We start from the raw sequence: 18984 nt of genomic DNA, 5'->3' as shown, positions 1-18984 counted from the left end.
ATGTTGCTTGTGTAGTGCCATGATCTTTTCTGCTTCCTTCAGCTTCAGTGGTGGCAAATGACGTACTAGGTTCTTTGTAAAACATGGAAAATGATGTTGCGTTGTGTCTCGCCAGTCTCCCTTTCATTTTCCTCACTCTATCACCTTCCTGATTTGAAGCCTTAGATATTTCCCAGAGGCAGGATTGGTTCATCATATTAATCTTCACGGTTTCTACATTGACAGAAGGAGAGTGTTTTGTTGAGTACCCCATGAGCATTTCCTGCCATTTGCGCTTCCTTTGTTGGAGACCCTGTGGCCTTGTTTTGTGGATTGTACTCTAGAAGAAGTCCTTAGCTCGTCCTTTTGCATTGAGCTTCCCAAGCTGACCCTTCCTATTGTCAAGCACAAGGCATTTTCTTCCAATTTGGCAGCTTCTGGTGAGTTTTGATTTAGGAGGCACCTGGTCCGACACCGATTCTCAAAGTAAAGAGCAATGTTCATTTCTTTTGCCCAGAGTTTCTTGGTGATTCCTTAGACGATGAGCATCGTCCATTCAGCAATCTCCAGATCTGTTCTTTCTTTCAGCTACGCTATTTTGGTTATGCAATCCTTGGAGTTTGAGAAATTTGCATATATTGCTCCTTCATCCCATGGTTGTGATTTCACTCATCTCATTCTCCAATTTATGATTAGCAAGAGTGACTGTTCTTGCTACCTTTGTTCATTGATACTACTTGGCTAGTTATCAGATTGATGACAGCACCTTTTAGGTCATTCACATAGTGTTTGTCTCTACTCAAATGCCAAGAAGAACCTTTTCTGTCTTTTCATTCATTGAGAATGTACCCTTTACTTTCTTTTCAAGGATACATTCCCTTCCTGTAGGGCTTTTAGTGAGAAGAAATTCATGATGTTGCGTGCTTTAAGCATCCACTGTCCATAGTCCATCGCAGTCTGCTTCCTCTCACTGCCCCCTACACATAAACATCAGGGGTTAGATTTAGGAACCCAAACTCGTTTGGGTCACTTCTTGCTATAAAAAGGATGAATGAGGGATTTCTTGGTCCACGCAGGCAGCATCCACTTTTTGCGAGTGGTACCTGGTCCTTTTCTAGTAGTTACTCTATCAGTAAATGCTTTGTTCTTCTGAGCAGACTGAACCCTGGCCTGGCAATTTTCTTTAAAATGCCCATTGTTTCCGTAGTGGGTACATAGCCAGTTATCAGGTACAGTGACATACTTGCTGTGTGGGTTGTAGGGAGTTTTCTCCCTTTGGAACCCGATGCCCTACTTGTTCCCACTATTGTTGAGATACATGGCAGTGACTGCATTTGAGGACCAGGTCTATTTCAAGGATTTTTCAAGATCCTTTCTTACTTTCTCCAACTCAGCTTGGAGTTGCTGATTTCTCTCGAGTTCATTGCAAAGACTGGTTTTTACAATTGTTAACTCCTTTTCGAGAAAGATGTGCGACTCACTAGCTACTTCCTTCCCTTTCCCAAGACTTACATTCCTATGTTCTCTATTGAGTCCCTCAATGGTTTCCTCTAGATCAGCGCATATCACTAGAAGGTCATCTCTTTCCTCTTCACTGGAAGCAATTTTTTCTTCTAAGGAGTGTTTCTTATTGCTAAGACCTTCTATTGTTCTTTAGATCAACAACTACTACCATCAGGTCGTCTCTCTCATTTTCCACACTGGCTATTTTTTCATTCAAGGCCTCCTTCTCTAATTTAAGATTAGTTATGGTTTCATTTAAGTCCACTATACAGACCACTAGATCATCTCTAGATTATTCGGCCTCCCCTAGTTCTACAGTCAAGATCTCCTTATCATTTACAAGACTATAATAAGCGTCAATTAGGACATTTGATAAGGACCTTAGTTTCTTAGAGGAATAGGATTTCAGTTTTCTCTGAACATCCCTGAAGTTTACCTCATCGTCTTCATCTTCTTCATCATCATCATCTGACTGAGCCATCAGCATGAATAGTGAATCATACTTCGTTGCTTCAGTTTCAACTGCCATCATGGAACTATTTTCTGCGTCTGATTCCCTTTCAGATTCACTTGAAGAATCTCCCCAAGCAGCAAGAGTCTGCTTAACGATATTGTCTTCATCACTTTTTTGATTGAATCTTTTTTTCTGGAACCAGGTTCCCTTTTCCTACTTTGTCAGGATTTTGCTTGTAATACTCCTACTTCGCGAGAGGGCAGTCTTTGATGAAATGCCCTGGCTTTCCACATCCGTGACAGAGATCATTATTCCTTGTTTTACTTGAACTGCCCCACTTTGGTATGCCACCATTTCTTTGAACCATTTTTGGAAATTTCTTAGTAAGATAGGCCATGTCACTATCTTCATCACTTGAGTCACTCCTTTCAGCCTTAAGCACCAGGTTCTTTTCCTTCTTAGGCTCTCTCCTTTCATTGTCTTTCTTTCTTTTCATCTCGTATGTTTTCAAATTACTAACCAACTCATCTATGGTCAGAGTCTGTAAATCTTTAGCTTCCGTGAGGACATTTACCTTACTTTCCCAAGACCTAGGTAGAACACTGAGAATTTTCCTTACAAGCTTGTTTTTGGGAATGATATCTCCAAGTGAGTGAAGCTCATTTATGGTGGAGGTGAATCTGGTGTGCATATCTTGTATGGACTCATCATCCTTCATCCTGAAGAGCTCGTATTCAGTGGTGAGCATGTCGATCTTGGATTGTTTGACTTGAGTGGTTCCTTCATGTGCAGTTTGGAAGGCTTCCCATATTTCTTTGGCAGTATCACAAGCTGATACTCTGTTGTACTCATCAGGTCCTATGCCACACATCAAGATTTTCTGGGCACGATAGTTCTTTTCTACTGCTTTTCTATCAATGTCGTTGTACTCTCTTCTCTCTTTGGGCACCAATGGTCCTGTTTCTTCAAGTTTCTTCATAGGAACATGTGAACCATCACAAATGATGTCCCACAGTTCTGAATCTTCAGCCATTATGAAGTCATGCATCCGAGTCTTCCACCATCCATAGTATTGACCATTGAATCTGGGAGGTCTATAGGTTGATTGTCCTTCTTCAAAGCTTGGTGGAGAAGCCATTTAGGATCCTTCCTAGGGATTAGCCTGATATGAGGAACCTGCTCTGATACCAATTGATAGCTTATATGAGTCCACCAAGCTATGGAGTACCTGGTCCCCTATGATACTGATACGTAGAATGTAGTAAAAACTGAATGTAAATGAGGCCAGAGATTTTCAACGTGGAAAAAATCCCACACAAGGGGATCAAAAAAACCACGACCTACTCTTGTAGGTTTTTAACTCAACTAACTTGTAATCTACTTATTACAAGCCACTTTGCAATACTACTAATTGCAATGACTTCAAACTAACTTGTGATGCAACCACCACAAGACACTCTATAACTCTCCTAGTAGAGAGGATTTAACTTATGACTATTTCTAGTCACAACATAAACTCTAAAGCTTACGAATTTGATTTGTTCCTAAAGCAGCGCTTCTAAGAAAGAAAACTAGGAATTACAATGTAGAGCAATAAACAAGATTACAACTCAACTATGGATGTACATAAGACTCGTTTAGAAACTGATCCTTAGTGGAGTTATCTTCTTGTTCTTGACACACCAGTGACTTCAATGCTGGATGAATGCTTCTTCTTTTTGAGAGAATATCACTGAATGCACATGTCCTGGTGTGTCTTGCACCAGGTTGTTTTATCACAAAAGATGTCACAATAGGTAGTGATGTCAACTCGTGGTGGACTTTTTTCCAGAGAGAAATGACTGATGCACTGTATGCACAGCCACTACTAGCCAGTTGCGTTCCAGCTGGATAATGGACTTTATACTTCTATCAGAACATACCAACAGACCAGGTCCTCGTTGTGTTCTGCTACTGTAACAATTGCCAGATGGTCACTTTCTTCTGTCACATTCTAGCTGTGCACTTGACCTATACTTCTGTCAGAGAACCTACAGGGAGCAGGTCCATGTTGTGTTCCTCTTTATATTGATTGCGTACAGTCAATGACTTGTTTGTGCCGGAGAACCCTAAGAGACTAGGGCACCAGGTCCATGTTGTGTTCCTCCCTGTGATCGTTTTGTTCCTTCTTGTTATTGACTTGTTCATATGAGATGTATAACCTATGCGACAAGGTTCTCTATCTAGTTCTTCATAACAAGTTTGTTAGATCATCAAAACATAAGAAGTATAAGGCTAAGACATTGAAAACCTATCAAAAGGATATCGATTCTTCACTGTAACTTTGTTCAACTGGTGATAATTAATGCACATATGCATAGAACCATCCTTTTTCTTCACAAAAAATATAGGATCACCCCATTGGTTTCGCCCGAAGCATCGGACCAATGATCATCCACGACTTCTGTGGCACTTGTGATACACTGGGCCGAATAAAACCCTTATCAAGTAGTTCCTGTAATTGATCCTCCAACTCCTTCAACTTAGGAGGGGCCATACGATAAGGAGGAATGGAAATGGGTTGAGTGTCTGGCAACAAATCAATGCCTAAATCAATATCTTTATCGGATGGCATACCCGGAAGATCAACTGGAAATACATCATGGAAATCCCGTACTACTGGGACTGAATCAACTATAGGGGTATCAATACTGACATCTCTCACATAAGCTAGATACGCGTCACACCCCTTCTCAACCATTCGCTGAGCTTTAATAAATGAAATAACTCTATTGGGAGTGTGATCTAAGGTATCCCTCCACTCTACTCGCGGTATACCTGGCATAGCCAGCGTCATGGTTTTGGCGTGACAATCAAGAATAGCATAATAGGGCGACAACCAGTCCATGCCCAAGATAACACCGAAATCTACCATGTTGAGCAATAATAACTTGGCTCTGGTATCAAAACCACTAAGAGTAATCAAACATGATCGATAAACGCAGTCCACAACAAGAGAATCTCCCATAGGAGTAGAAACATAAATAGGGGAACTCAAAGAATCCCGAGATACACCCAAATGCGGGGCAAAATAAGAGGACACATAAGAATAAGTGGAGACTATATCGAATAAAACCGATGCATCTCTATGACAAACCAAGACAATGCCTGTGATGATAGAATCGGAGGCGACAGCCTCAGTATGGGCAGGAAGGGCATAATATCTGGCTTAGCCTCCCCATCGAGGGTGACCTCTACCTCCTTTAGCTCCACCTCTAGCTGGCTGGGTCGGTAGGGCAGCAACTGGTGCTGTAATCATAGCCTGGGAACTCTACGGAGCATGTTGTGGCTGAGAGGTCTACGTAGGTGCACCCCTCCTAAGTTTGGGGCAATCCCTCACCATATGACATGTGTCACCATACTCAAAATAAGCTCTAGGAGGACGTGGCAGGTGTGACTGGCTCGGGCCAGGTCTGATGGACTGGCCATTGAAAGCACCACGTGCAGGAGGCGCACTAGATACTGGAGGTGCATAATAAGTCTCCTGAGGTCTAAGAGGAGCTGGAATACCACTGGCTGCTAGAAGAGCTGAATGACGAGGTAACTCATATAACCCCTACCATGACGAACTGTAGCTGGGGCACGGGCACCAGAATAATGACCCGACTTTCAAGACCTCTTGGCCTCCCTCTCCTCATTATCCTGAGCATGTATACCCTCTACTCTCCTAGCAGTGCTCACCACCTGCTGATAAGAAATATCCATCTCCAACTCCCGAGTCATGCTAGACCTGATGCTGTGAATGAGCCCCTCAATAAACCAGCGAACTTTCTCACAAACTGTAGAAACCAAGCCTAGTGCATGCCTAGCCAAGTTAGTGAAACGGACAGCATACTTCGAAATAGTCATAGTACCCTGACGCAAATGCTCAAACTCTACGCGCCATGTGTTCTGGAGGCTTTAAGGAACATACTCCCTCAAAAACATATCTGAAAACTGGGTCCATGCAAGGGAAGCTGCCTCAGCTGGGCTGCCCAACTCAAAATTACGCCACCACTGATAGGCTGCTCCTCAAAGCTGGAAGGCACTAAAAGAAACCCCACTCGATCCTGATATACCCATAGTGCGGAGGATACGGTAGAACTCCTCCAAAACTCCCAGAGCATTATCTGATACTAGACCACTGAATACATGAGGCTTGTACTTCTTAAACCTCTCAAACCTCCGCTGCTCATCCTCTAAAGTTGTTGTCCTATCCTCGGGCTGAACTGGGACTACAGGAGGTACCGCTATAACCTCTAGGATATGATCAACCTAGACCCGCTACTCTGGGGTACGGGCGGCGGGAGTATGTGCTCCTCCACCGGCTTAGGATGTGGTTGTAGCAAGGGGAATCAACCCTGCCTGAGCTAGAGTGGTGTACATGCTCACAAACTGTGCAAGGGTCTCCTGAAGAGCTGGAATAGTAGTAGCAGTAGGCGTATCAGGTGCCTAAACTTAGGTTGGAGCTGTTGGTGGCTCCTCTATGGTAGCTCGCGTGGGTGTTCTGGCTGCACCATGTGCGCGTCCTCGGTCTCTACCCCGTCCCCGACCTCTGGCAGCTATAGTATGGAGCGCGGGTGCATGGTTATCTCTGATAGCACGTGTCCTCACCATCTATGAGAGAATAAAAGACAGAGGTTCAGAATTGTGATATCGAAAATCTCGCACGACAAGGAAATCAAATTAAGTGGAATTTTTCCTAATAGTTACATAGCCTCTCGTAGATAAGTACAGACGTCTTCGTACCAATCCGCGAGACTCTAATAAATCAGCTTGTGATTCATGACTCCTATGAACCTAGAGCTCAGATACCAACTTGTTATGACCCAAGTTCTCCCTCAATGAACTGTCATGACGGCACCTAGTCTCTATGACTAGGTAAGCCTAACAGCTTGCGGAAAAAGGAAATAAAGATACGAAACTAGAAATTTGCGGGTAATATAATAGAGAAGTTTAAAAATGATGCGAGGCATATACAATAGTAACACTCTCGACCAATATTAACACTCCCAATAATCGGAATCTCATGAATCACAAACTAGAGGAATTACATAATGTTCTAACTCCAGAAGTCTAAACAAAATAATTACAGAAGGTCTATATCTAAAAGAGATAATAGAGAGGGACTTCTCGGTCTGCGGATGCGACAGATATATCTCGAAGTCTTTGAAGATCGCCTCGCCTCACTGATAGTATGGCTGAGCAGAAGAACCTGGATCTGCACATGAAAAATATGTGCATGAAAGGGCATGAGTACACCACAGCGATACCCAGTAAGTGCCAAGCCTAACCTCGGTCGAGTAGTGACGAGGAAGATCAGGGCCCTAATGGTTATTTATATATAAAACAAGGTAAAACAGTATGAAGTGTGACAGTATAATTAAAAATACTAACAGTCGATAAAGAGTAAAATCACAGATAGAATATACTCAGTACACAGAGACAGCAACAGGGGATCTCCTAGGATATCGTCCCGTAGTCCCAAACGTAAATGTGCAGAGGATCTCCCGGGATATAGTCTCGTAGTCTGAATCATAAATATGCAGGGGAATCTCTCGGAATACCAATCCATAGTTCAAAGTAAATATCCAGTACAGGGGAATCTCCTGGGTGTCGTCTCGTAGTCCCAAATGTAAACGTGTAGGGGGATCTCCCAGAATACCGATTCGTAGTCCCAAAGTAAACATGCAAGGGGATCTCCTGGGATATCGTCCCGTAGTCCCAAAGTAAATACACAACAGTCTCAAGAAAGAATCTATAGTTTTATTCGAGAATAAACAGGAATTCTGCACTAAGCATGCTGCACAGAATACAAGTAAGCAGTTAAAGCAGGTAAGACAATTAGATCACATAAGCATACTTTTACTAAACTAAACAAGAGGCTTCAAGTGCAAGTATTTCTCAACTACAACAAAACATAGATATTTACTTAATGAAAATGGGGAGTTTCAACAATTAGCACGTGTACGCACTCGTCACCTCACGTACACGACACTCATATAATAACAGTACCAAAATCCTAAGGGGAGTTCTCCCACACAAGGTTAGGCAAGCCATTTACCTCGAACCATCTCAAAATCAATCCGAAATCACGCTCTTGCCACGAGTATCCAACTCCGAGTGGCCCAAATCTAATCAAATTAATTACATAACGTAAATAAAACAATAAGCAACTAATTTAGCTAATGAATTTAAAGCTACGGTGAGAAATTAGAAAGACGCCCAAAATCCTCCTCGGGCCCACATCTCGGAATCGGGTAAAAGTTACCAATTTAGAACACCCATTCACTCACAAGAACACTCGTCCAAAAATCACTCAATTCTAACAACTAAAACCCAATCAAAATCGAAAAATTTGGTTGGGGAACTTTTCCTCAATTCTCCCAATTCTTTTCACCCCAAATCCGAAATTAAATGAAAAAACTAAGCTTAGATTAATGGAATACAACCAAAAAGGTATTAGGAATCATTACCCAATGATCTTCTCTTCAAAATCCCCACAGAATCGCCCTACCCCGAGCTCCAAATTTGATGTTCCAAGTTATGAACTCAAACCCTCGATTTTCATATTTCTACCCAGCGATTTTCGCTTCTGCGATCATGGGACCGCACCTGCGATCCCGCACCTGCATCTTGGGCTCCGCATCTGCGGAATTTCATTAACTCTCCAGGCACCGCACTTGCACTCCCTTTTCTGAAGATGCGGCCCGCTTCAGCGGTCCTTTAGCCGCATATGCGGTCATTGCCCATTAGTGCCCAAACCGCACCTTCGAACTCATTCCCTGCTTTTGCGGGCCGCACCTGCGAGCTCCTCACCTTAGGTGTAAAAATACCAGAAGCAGCAACTTCAGAATAGCCTAAGTCCAATTCCAACTTCTGTTAAGCATCTGAAACTCACCCGAGTCATCCGAGACCTCAACCAAATATACCAACCAATCCTAAAACATCATACGAACTTATTTCAATCCTCAAATCACATCAAACATTGAAATCTTAAGAACTCTACATTCGATGACAAAACCAATCAAACCAAGTCCGAATGACCCCGAATTTTACACACAAATCACATTCAACACTACGGAGCTATTCTAACTTTCGGAATTGGATTCCGACTCTGATATCAAAATCTCACTACCAATTCGGAAACTTCAAAAATTCAACTTCCGGTATTTCAAGCCTAAATAAGCTACAAACCTCCAAACACAATCCGAACACGCCCCTAAGCCCGAAATCACACGACGGAGCTAACAGAATCGACGGAATTCCATTCCGGCGCCGTCGACACACTGCTCAGACTACAGTCTAAATTCTAACGCTTAAGCTCTCATTTAGGGACTAAGTGTCCTAAAACACTCCAAAACTCAAAATGAATCCTCCCGGTAACTCACAATAGCAGAAACAAACACGGGGAAAGCAGTTAATAGGTGATAGTGGCATAAATTCTTAAAACGACCAGCAAGATCGTCACACTCACCAGTATTGACAATGAATGACTTCATCAAATCTTCTAACCCAGACTGAATTGGTTGTTGAGGCTGAAACTGCGGTCTCGATCGATTCACAAAACCAGGAGCTCCTTGAATTCTGGAGTTATTTTGTTGCCATGAATTTGTTGTACCCTGATCATAGGCTAAAAACTCGTGTTTTAGTCGTTGTAACAACACTTTAATTATTGTATTTTACAAAGGTTTGAGCTTAAATGATAATGAATTGTACTAAATTCATGCTTTATGCCTTGCAGGAAGCTAATACGACTTAAGTAATAAATTTGGGATGAATTTGATTGATTTGGGGCTTTGAAGTCTGAGTAAAAGCTAACTAAATCAAGTCAGGATCGTGTTCAGGGGTCGCAAAGCAAGCCCAGATAGCAAAACAAATGAAAAAATGAAGTAGCGCAAATATTTGCATTGCCGCACCATGTGGGGCGCCGCGGCAGTGCAAATATTTGTGCTGCATTGTTTTGCTTCGTTAAAATGTATTTTTCCTCTGTCCAATCCATGTACGCATCGCATGAGGCGTCACGTGGGGTGTCACGGACGTGTAAAAGTTGCAGAGCTACTCTATTTCGGTCTAAAAAGGGCATAATTATCAAAAGGCCTTCCTACACGATTAAAAAAGCAAAAGCAGTGCCATTATTGGGGACAGGCCTATTTTAAGAGAGAAGGAGAGGAGGAAATCCATCTTGGATGATCAAAAATCAAGAGGAGACAATACTTTGGAGCAAGGATTGAAAGAGTTTTTCTAAACCTTCTTTTAGTATTTATTTATTTTATGTTTAAGACTTATATTGTTGATGTTTGTAAGATTATGAGTGGCTAAAAAACCCAAATATTCTGGGGTTATGGGTGTTAGATGATTATGCTGTTTGAAGTTTAAATTGATGATCTTGAATTTATCATTATGGGTTGTTTATTTGATTCTGTTGTTAATTATTTTCCTGTGTAGCTAACAGTGAAATACTATTTACGAATCTTGAGTTAAACTTGAAAAAAGAAATTCTTGATTGCATATAAAATCAAATAGAGCAAGATCTGGATCCTGGGCATCGGGTGAAAGATTCGCGATTAAGATAGAACTATTCTTAATTGCCTTGTTTGGTTGAGAAATAGGATTTGTAAATGCATTTGAGTTAATATTAATACCATAGAAATATAGGTATTAATTTAACTTGAATAGGCGCATAAGAAATCGATAGATTCTTATGGGCATTATTAACCCTATAATCAATAACCCAGATAATTCAATAAATCATTTTTAAGCTAAACACGTAGCATGATCTCGAGAAAGCCCATGACCCCGGAATATCTCTTTTATTAATTGACAAAAGAAAAATTCATAAGTGGCGTAGTACTTTAAGTTGTATTATTGTTAGATTACTAGTTAAATTATAAATTGGTTATTTATGTATTTTGTGGTGAATTAGCTTGAATCGATAATGGTTTGAGTTTGCATCAGTTGATAAGTTAATCACAAGTCCTCGTGGGAACGATACTTTACTTATTACTATATTACTTGAAGATCATGTACACGTGCATGAGTGTTTTGGTCGCAACAAGTTTTTGGCGCCATTGCCGAGGACTTGGAAATTAGCTACTTGAATAAATTAAGCTTTTATCAACTATTGGTTTAAGCATTAATTTTCAGTTCACTTTGTTTGTGTCACGCAGGCTCTTCTCTTGAATGTGGAGGAGTAGAAGCACAAGAAATCTCTTTCCTCTTGATCCTGAAATTGAAAGAACAGTTCATAGAGCGAGGAAGGAGTTGGAAGCTAGATACAAAATAGAAAGAGAGTTGGACATTTTAGTTCAACCACAGCCAACAGTGATGGCAGGTAAAGGAGGGCGTCCAGTGATAGAAGTTGCAAGGTCAAATCTTGCTAATATGACTCAGGCTATTGTGAAGCCTGATATCACTGGTCACTTTGAGCTTAAACAGTACATGGTACAGCTGATTCAGTCCACGGGGCAATAAGTAGATTTATCTCATGAAGACCCGCCGAGGCACATTCAGAATTTTTTGGAAATCACAGATACTTACAACTATCTAAATGTTTCCAAGGACTATGTCAGGCTAACCTTGTTTCCTTTTTCATTGTTGGGGGAAGCTAAAGAATAGTTGCAAATGGAGCCTGCTAATTCAATCCATACTTGGGATGATTTAGCAAAGAAATTCTTAATCAAGTTTTTCCCCACTAAAAAGACAAAGTCTTTGCAGAGCCAGATTCTTGGGTTTCAATAACGGGATGGTGAGACTCTTCGCCAAGCTTGGGAAAGATACAAGAAACTACTCCGAGACTGTCCACATCATTGTCAAATCGATGGGTATGGGGCCATACTTTTGTTGATGGACTAGATGAGACTTCAAAGATGAATCTTGATTCGGCTTGTGGAGGTAGTTGCATGGCGAGGGAGAACCAAGGAGAGCAATGAAACAGAAAGCAGCAGGGGTACTTGAACTTGATGATTTTTCAGCCATGAGAGCAGATATAGAAAAATTGGCAAATCAAATAAATAGAATGACAATGAACCAGACACAACAAATGCAATATGTTCAACAAATGTTGATTTGTTGTGAAATGTGTGGTGACAATCACACAAGTGACATGTGCCCAACGAATCCTGAATCTATTTATTAGTGGGACAATAAAGCAGAGGTCCGATGAACCAATAGGCACAATATGGGAATACTTACAATGCAAATTGGAGGAATCATCCTAATTTCTCTTGGGGTGGAAATCAATCAAATCAGAATCAATATAGACCCCAAGGAAATTTTAATCAACCTCAAAGGCCACCCCAGCAGGTAGAAGAAAGTGCAAATGATTTGTTGAATAAATTGTTGCATGACAATCAACAACTCCGAACTGATTTCAGAAATCTTGAAAGGCAACTGGGACAGCTAGCTACAAATCAAAACACTAGACCTGCAGGTGCTCTTCCAAGTGATACAGAGAAAAATCCGCAAGTTAGTGCAATTACACTTAGAACTGGAAGGGAATTGGAAGAAGTTCCAAAGAAGAGAAAAGACAAGCCTATACCTGAGGGTGAATTGATTCCCAAAGCAACACAAGAAACAAAGAAAGATGATACAGTTTCAGCACCTATGAATGTTCCAAGGCCACCACCACCTTTTCTACAAAGATTGCAGAAAAAGAATGATGATCGCATGTTCAACAAATTTCTCTCTATGTTGAGTCAGATTCAATTGATTATTCTGTTGGTAGATGCGATTCGTGATATTCCAAAGTATACCAAGTACATAAAATATATTGTGGCTAACAAGAGGAGATTGACTGAATTCGAAATAGTTGCACTTATTGAGGAGTGCACTTCAAGAGTCCAAAACAAACTTCCTCAAAAGCTTAAAGATCCTGGCAGCTTTACTATACCTGTGAGAATAGGCAATGTTGATGTAGTCCATGCACTTTGTGATTTGGGAGCAAGCATAAATTTGATGCCATTGTCTTTGTACAAAAAATTGGGTTTGGGAGCTCCAAAACCCACCACTGTGATGTTGCAACTAGCAGACAGGTTCATAGCTTACCTGGAAGGGGTGATTGAAGATGTGCTGCTGAAAATTGGGAAATTTATTTTCCCGACTGATTTCATTATCTTGGCTTTTGAAGCAGATAAAAAAGTTCATATTATATTGGGAAGACCTTTCTTGGCTATAAGTGATGCTATAATTAAAGTAAGAGAGGGAAAGATGATCATGAGAGTTGACAACGAGGAAGCTATTTTAATGTATACAAAGCAATTCAACTTCGTCGTCATTAAGAAGAATTGTCTATGATATCTGTCATGGAGATGGATGAGCAACTTATTGCCCTAAGTGTATAATTGAAGGATTCTTTAGAGAAAGCAATTGTGTTGTTCGAGAGTTTGGAGATTAATGATGAGGTTGAAGAGATGAAGCATATTTTGAATGCATCATGTGAATATATGAAAGGTTTACATCCCTTTGAATCTTTGAACAGGCCAAATGGTCCCCCTCCGAAGCCATCAATTGAAGAAGCTCCAAAATTGGAACTAAAGCCTTTACCTTCTCACCTTCATTATGCTTATTTAGGTAGTTCTAATACGTTATCTGTTATTATTTCTTCTGACTTGTCTGAATTGCAGGAAGAAAAATTGCTTAGAGTACTACGTGAGCATAAAAGAGCAATTGGGTGGACAATGTCTGACATAAGAGGTATTAGTCCAGCTTTTTGCATGCATAAAATTCTCATAGAGGAGGGACACAAGCCGAGCATAGAACAACAACGCCGCCTAAATCCTAACATGAAAGAGGTGGTAAGAAAAGAAGTGATTAAATGGCTTGATGCAGGTATTATATTTCCAATCTTTGATAGAAAATGAGTAAGTCCAGTCCAATGTGTTCCAAATAAAGGAGGAATGACCGTAGTGACAAATGAAAACAATGATTTGATTCCCATTCGAACTGTTACTGGGTGGAGAATTTGCATAGATTATAGAAAATGGAATAATGCCACCCGAAAAGACCATTTTCCTTTCCCCTTTATTGACTAAATGCTTGATAGATTAGCTGGGCAAGAATACTACTATTTTTGGGATGGTTACTCGGGATCTAATCAGATTGTTATAGCCCCAGAGGACCAAGAGAAGACCACATTTACATGTCCCTATGGGACATATGCATTTAAAAGAATGTTATTTGGTCTTTGCAATGCACCTGCGACTTTTCAAAGGTATATAATGGCTATTTTTACTGATATGGTTGAAAGATTTGTGGAAGTGTTTATGGATGATTTTTCTATATTTGAATGTTCTTTTGATGAATGTTTCATGAATCTTGACAAGGTCCTTGCTAGGTGTAAAGAAACAAATTTGGTAATGAATTGGGAAAAATGACATTTCATGGTACGAGAAGGCATAGTCCTAGGGCATAAAGTGTCCAAGAATGGATTGCAAGTGGATAAAGCAAAGGTGGAAGCAATTGAAAAATTACCTCCACCGACATCAGTTAGAGGCATTCACAGTTTCTTGGGCCATGCAGGTTTTTATCGTTGTTTCATTAAAGAATTTTCAAAAATTTCATCTTATTTGTGCAGACTTCTTGAGAAAGATACATCCTTCAAGTTTGATGATGCTTGTCTGAAAGTATTTGATGAGCTGAAACGAAGATTAGTTACTACACCAATTATCATTGCTCCACATTGGAAACTTCCATTTGAATTGATGTGTGATGCAAGTGATATAGCCATTGGAGCTGTTTTGGGGCAGCGAAGGAAAAAATCTTTTATTCCATTCACTATGCGAGTAGAACTCTTAATCCGGCTCAAATGAATTACACTGTTACTGAAAAAGAGTTGCTCGATATAGTATGGGTATTTGATAAGTTCAGATCTTATCTAGTGGGAACCAAAGTCATAGTTTACACAGATCACTCAGCTATCAGGTATTTATTTGCAAAGAAAGATGCCAACCCAAGGTTAATCCGATGGGTTCTTCTTTTGCAGGAATTTGATTTGGAGATTCGAGATCAAAAAGGGACAGAGAATCAGGTTGCAGATCACTTATCCGGGCTAGAAAATCGAGGCCATGTCACTGAAGGAGAATTAATTAAAGAAACATTTCCTGACGAACATTTGCTAGCCATCACTTCGGATGAAACCCCGTGGTATGCTGATTATGTGAATTTCATTGCAAGTGGGGTGACTACACCAGAATTCACAGCTGATCATAGAAGAAAATTTTTACATGATGTGAGATTCTACATGTGGGACGAGCCTTTTCTATACAAGCAATGCGCAGATCAATTGGCAAGAAGGTGTGTCCCTGAGGAGGAGATGAATGCAATATTGCATGACTATCATTCTTCTCTTTATGGAGGTCATCATGGTGGAGACAAAACTGCACAAAAGGTTTTGCAATCAGGTTTTTACTGGCCAAAATTGTTTAAAGATGCACATGCTTTTGTTACAAATTGTGACAGGTGTCAAAGAACAGGTATAATCACGAAGAGGAACGAGATGCCTTTGCAAAATATTTTGGCAGTAGAGCTCTTTGATGTCTGGGGAATTGATTTCATAGGACCATTTCCATATTCTAATGGGCACAGATACATTTTGGTTGCAGTCGATTATGTGTCTAAATGGGTTGAGGCCATTGCTCTTCCTACTAATGATGCAAAGGTAGTGGTAAGTTTCGTAAAGAAGCACATTTTCACATGCTTTGGAACTCTAAGGGTGTTGATAAGTGATGGAGGAACACACTTTTGCAACAAATTGTTAAAAAATATTCTAGCAAAATATGGAGTAAGACACAAGGTTGCTACTGCATACCACCCTCAAACGAGTGGTCAAGTTGAAGTGTCAAACAGGGAGGTCAAACAGATTTTGGAGAAAACAGTGAGTGCAAATAGAAAAGATTGGTCCGGTAAGTTAGAAGATGCATTGTGGGCTTACCGAACTGCATACAAGACTGCAATAGGTACTTCTCCGTACAGGTTAGTTTATGGAAAGGCATGTCATTTGCCTGTTGAGCTAGAACACAAAGCTTATTGGGCAATCAAAAAGCTAAATATGGATATGGACTTAGTCGGTGAAAAAAGACTGCTACAACTCAATGAACTTGATGAGTTTTGGTTGCATGCTTATGAAAATGCCAAGTTATATAAAAAAAACCAGGAGGTGGCATGACAAGCACATCCAACATCGTGAGTTTGAGCCGGGTCAAGAAGTTCTCTTGTTTAATTCAAAGCTAAGGTTTTTTCCTGGAAAGCTTAAGTCCCGATGGGCAGGCCCTTTCGTTGTGGTAAGTGTGACTCCTCATGGAACAGTTGAATTGCGGGACATAAATTCAAGTGGTACATTCTTGGTGAATGGGCAAAGAGTAAAACACTATTGGGGTGGTGATATTAAACGTCACAAGACCTCGGTAGATTTGGTTGATGCATAATGACGTGTTGAGTCGTGCCGCGACGTTAAATTAGGCGCTTGTTGGGAGGCAACCCAATGACTAACATCACTAACTTTTAATTGTAGTTTATAAATATTATATTTTAGAAGCTATGATGTCTTTAGTCAGGTACAAGCATGAATTTGTGCATTGAATATTATTGTGAAGTTGTGGTGATGTTATAATTGTGAAGTGAGGTATATTTGTGTTGTTGATATGGTGAATTTGCCTCATTTCAAGTTGAAATTCAAAGAATGCAAGACATGCTTACAATTTATTTGTTAAAATGTCTAAGTGCCATGAAATTGAGTAATGTTGCAAATTGAGAAACAAATTGCATTGTGAGATATTATTATTGATAACAACTATGACATTAAGCTAAACCATGATTTTTCACTTGCTTTATGTAAAATGATATATAGGATTCATGCTAATGTGCCTATATAGTATATATTATATAATAATTTTGGATTTTGTAAAATAGACTAATTTTTTTTATGTTTATTTTTAATATTTTCAGCCTAGTGTTTTGAATTTTTATTTTATTTACAATTGTTGTAATTGTCTCTAATGTTGGATAGGCCGATAAGCATTATGTCATTCTAATTGAAGAACAGGGTAGTCTGAATCCATGTTATACATACTAAGTGTCAACATGACAATAACATAAGTGTGGGGTATTTACTCCACTTGCTCTGAAAAATGATATTTCTGTGTTTTTAGCTAATATATCATGTTGTGTAGGTATAATGTCTCGGCGCCCAAGCAAAAGATCAAACACTGGACTATCTGAGGTTCCATCTACTAGCCGACGAGGAGGCAGAAGGGCACCCCCTCCAGCACCTTTGAAGATGAATATGCTTAGGCCAATGGCCTCAGGGAGTCTCTTTTCTGATCTATTTTTGATCTTTTTGCATTAGGGACAATGCAAGATTTTAAGTATGGGGTGACTTGCCCCTATTGTAATGTACTTACTTTAGTATTTTTCGTATTTTTGGTTGTTTGATTTTATTTAGACTGTTAAACTTTTTGGTTTGGTAGACTATAGCGTTTGTAGATAGTAGTGGTACTAATTTCGATTTTGTTTCCCTACGATGAATTTTCTTGAGGGAAATAAAGTTGAAACTCGAAAAAAATTGTATTTTATTTCAGTTTAGTGTATTCTAGTTTTGGTTTAATTTAAAAATTTCCCCTTGGTTTTTCTTTTTGCCACGGTTCTTTTCCAGGGGTGTATTTGAACCGGGTGTAGTGTAATTTTTTTTTACACTAATTGAATAAAAAGTTCCTAACTTACAGAGTTAATCTCCTCAAATTCACATGCTTTAGAAGTTATATGTACCTTATTTGTGATGTTCAAATCTCAGTTCTTGATTCTAAAGTAAGTGCCTTAAATTGTGTATTTATAACTATACTTAACTGCTTTGACTAGAGAGTCGAGAAAGATTCAAGCTTGAGTGAGTTGTGTGCCAATGTGCGAGTAAGGATTGCTGAAATATTCTGTGTATAATAGTTGATTTCTCGAACTTGCCCCCAAGTGTTTGCAAAGAGAAATAGTAGCATTATTCAGTTTAGGAGATGATATAGGCATTTCTTTGTTGAACCAGTTTGATAATTATTTCCACCTAATTATATATAACTTAGTCAAACCTTTTGAGTCGTTAATCCTATTTTTTTGGCATCCGCATTATAAACCTTACCAATTTATGTAAATATATCAGTTGTTTGAACCTCTATCTCTTATGAGCATTTAGTCTTGTTTTAACATTGTTAAAGTTGAGAAGAGATTTGTTGGTTTATATATAAAAAAATGAAAAAAAAGAGTGAAAAATAATTCATATATGTATATGTATATATATGAATGGGATTTGTTGTTAGTATGAAAAAAATCTCAAAAAGGTTGGAGATGGTTTAACATAGGAGTAATGCTGAAATTGTGAAATGAAATGGTGTATGTATGAAGTGCTCAAAGAGATGTAGCTACTACATTCTATATTTATCACACCCTTCCTCAGCCTGCATTACAGCCAATTAAAGTCCTATTTGATCCTTGATTGAATAAGCTCAATTAGTAGAGTATTACACTAGGAGCAAGCATATGGTATGTCATCTGTTGCACATGAATTTTAATTCTAAGAGTGAGTTAATTCTTCCTATTTTGAGTTCCTAAATATTTGTGAATACTATGTTGAGAGGAACTAGTCTATATTAGTTGTGGGAGGGCACATGATTTGTGAAAGCAAGAAAACGTTGTGACCTTTGTGTTAGAGTAAGTAAGCAAGTTATGAAAATGCGTGGCACTTGTGAGTCATGTCTTGAGGTTGAACTATTATGAATTGATACTTAAGTGTCGGCATGTATTGTTAGAGAAATTGTTTGATGAAAAGGTCGTCCTTATGTGAAATATAGGTCAATTGCTCGAGGATGAACAATGGTTTAAGTGTGGGGTGTTGATCATAGGCTAAAAACTCGTGTTTTAGTCGTTGTAACAATACTTTAATTATTGCATTTTACAAAGGTTTGAGCTTAAATGATAATGAATTGTACTAAATTCATGCTTTATGCCTTGCAGGAAGCTAATCCGACTTAAGAAATAAATTTGGGATGAAT

General features: G+C 39.5%; 1 protein-coding gene across 1 annotated transcript; it reads left to right on the top strand.

Annotated features, from left to right (window-relative positions):
• The first annotated feature begins 11137 nt into the window (after positions 1–11137).
• Positions 11138–13815, top strand: LOC138879952 (uncharacterized). The gene is made up of 3 exons (XM_070159602.1): positions 11138–11398; positions 12128–13147; positions 13303–13815. The coding sequence occupies exons 1-3, from the start codon at positions 11138–11140 to the stop codon at positions 13813–13815; spliced, it is 1794 nt and encodes a 597-aa protein (XP_070015703.1).
• The last annotated feature ends 5169 nt before the right edge of the window (positions 13816–18984 follow it).

The sequence above is a fragment of the Nicotiana sylvestris genome, chromosome 10 (assembly GCF_000393655.2).
Source record: "Nicotiana sylvestris chromosome 10, ASM39365v2, whole genome shotgun sequence".
Classification (NCBI taxonomy): Eukaryota; Viridiplantae; Streptophyta; class Magnoliopsida; order Solanales; family Solanaceae; genus Nicotiana; species Nicotiana sylvestris.
The sequence above is the reverse complement of the archived record's forward strand: the minus strand, read 5'-3'. Positions and strand labels throughout refer to the sequence as shown.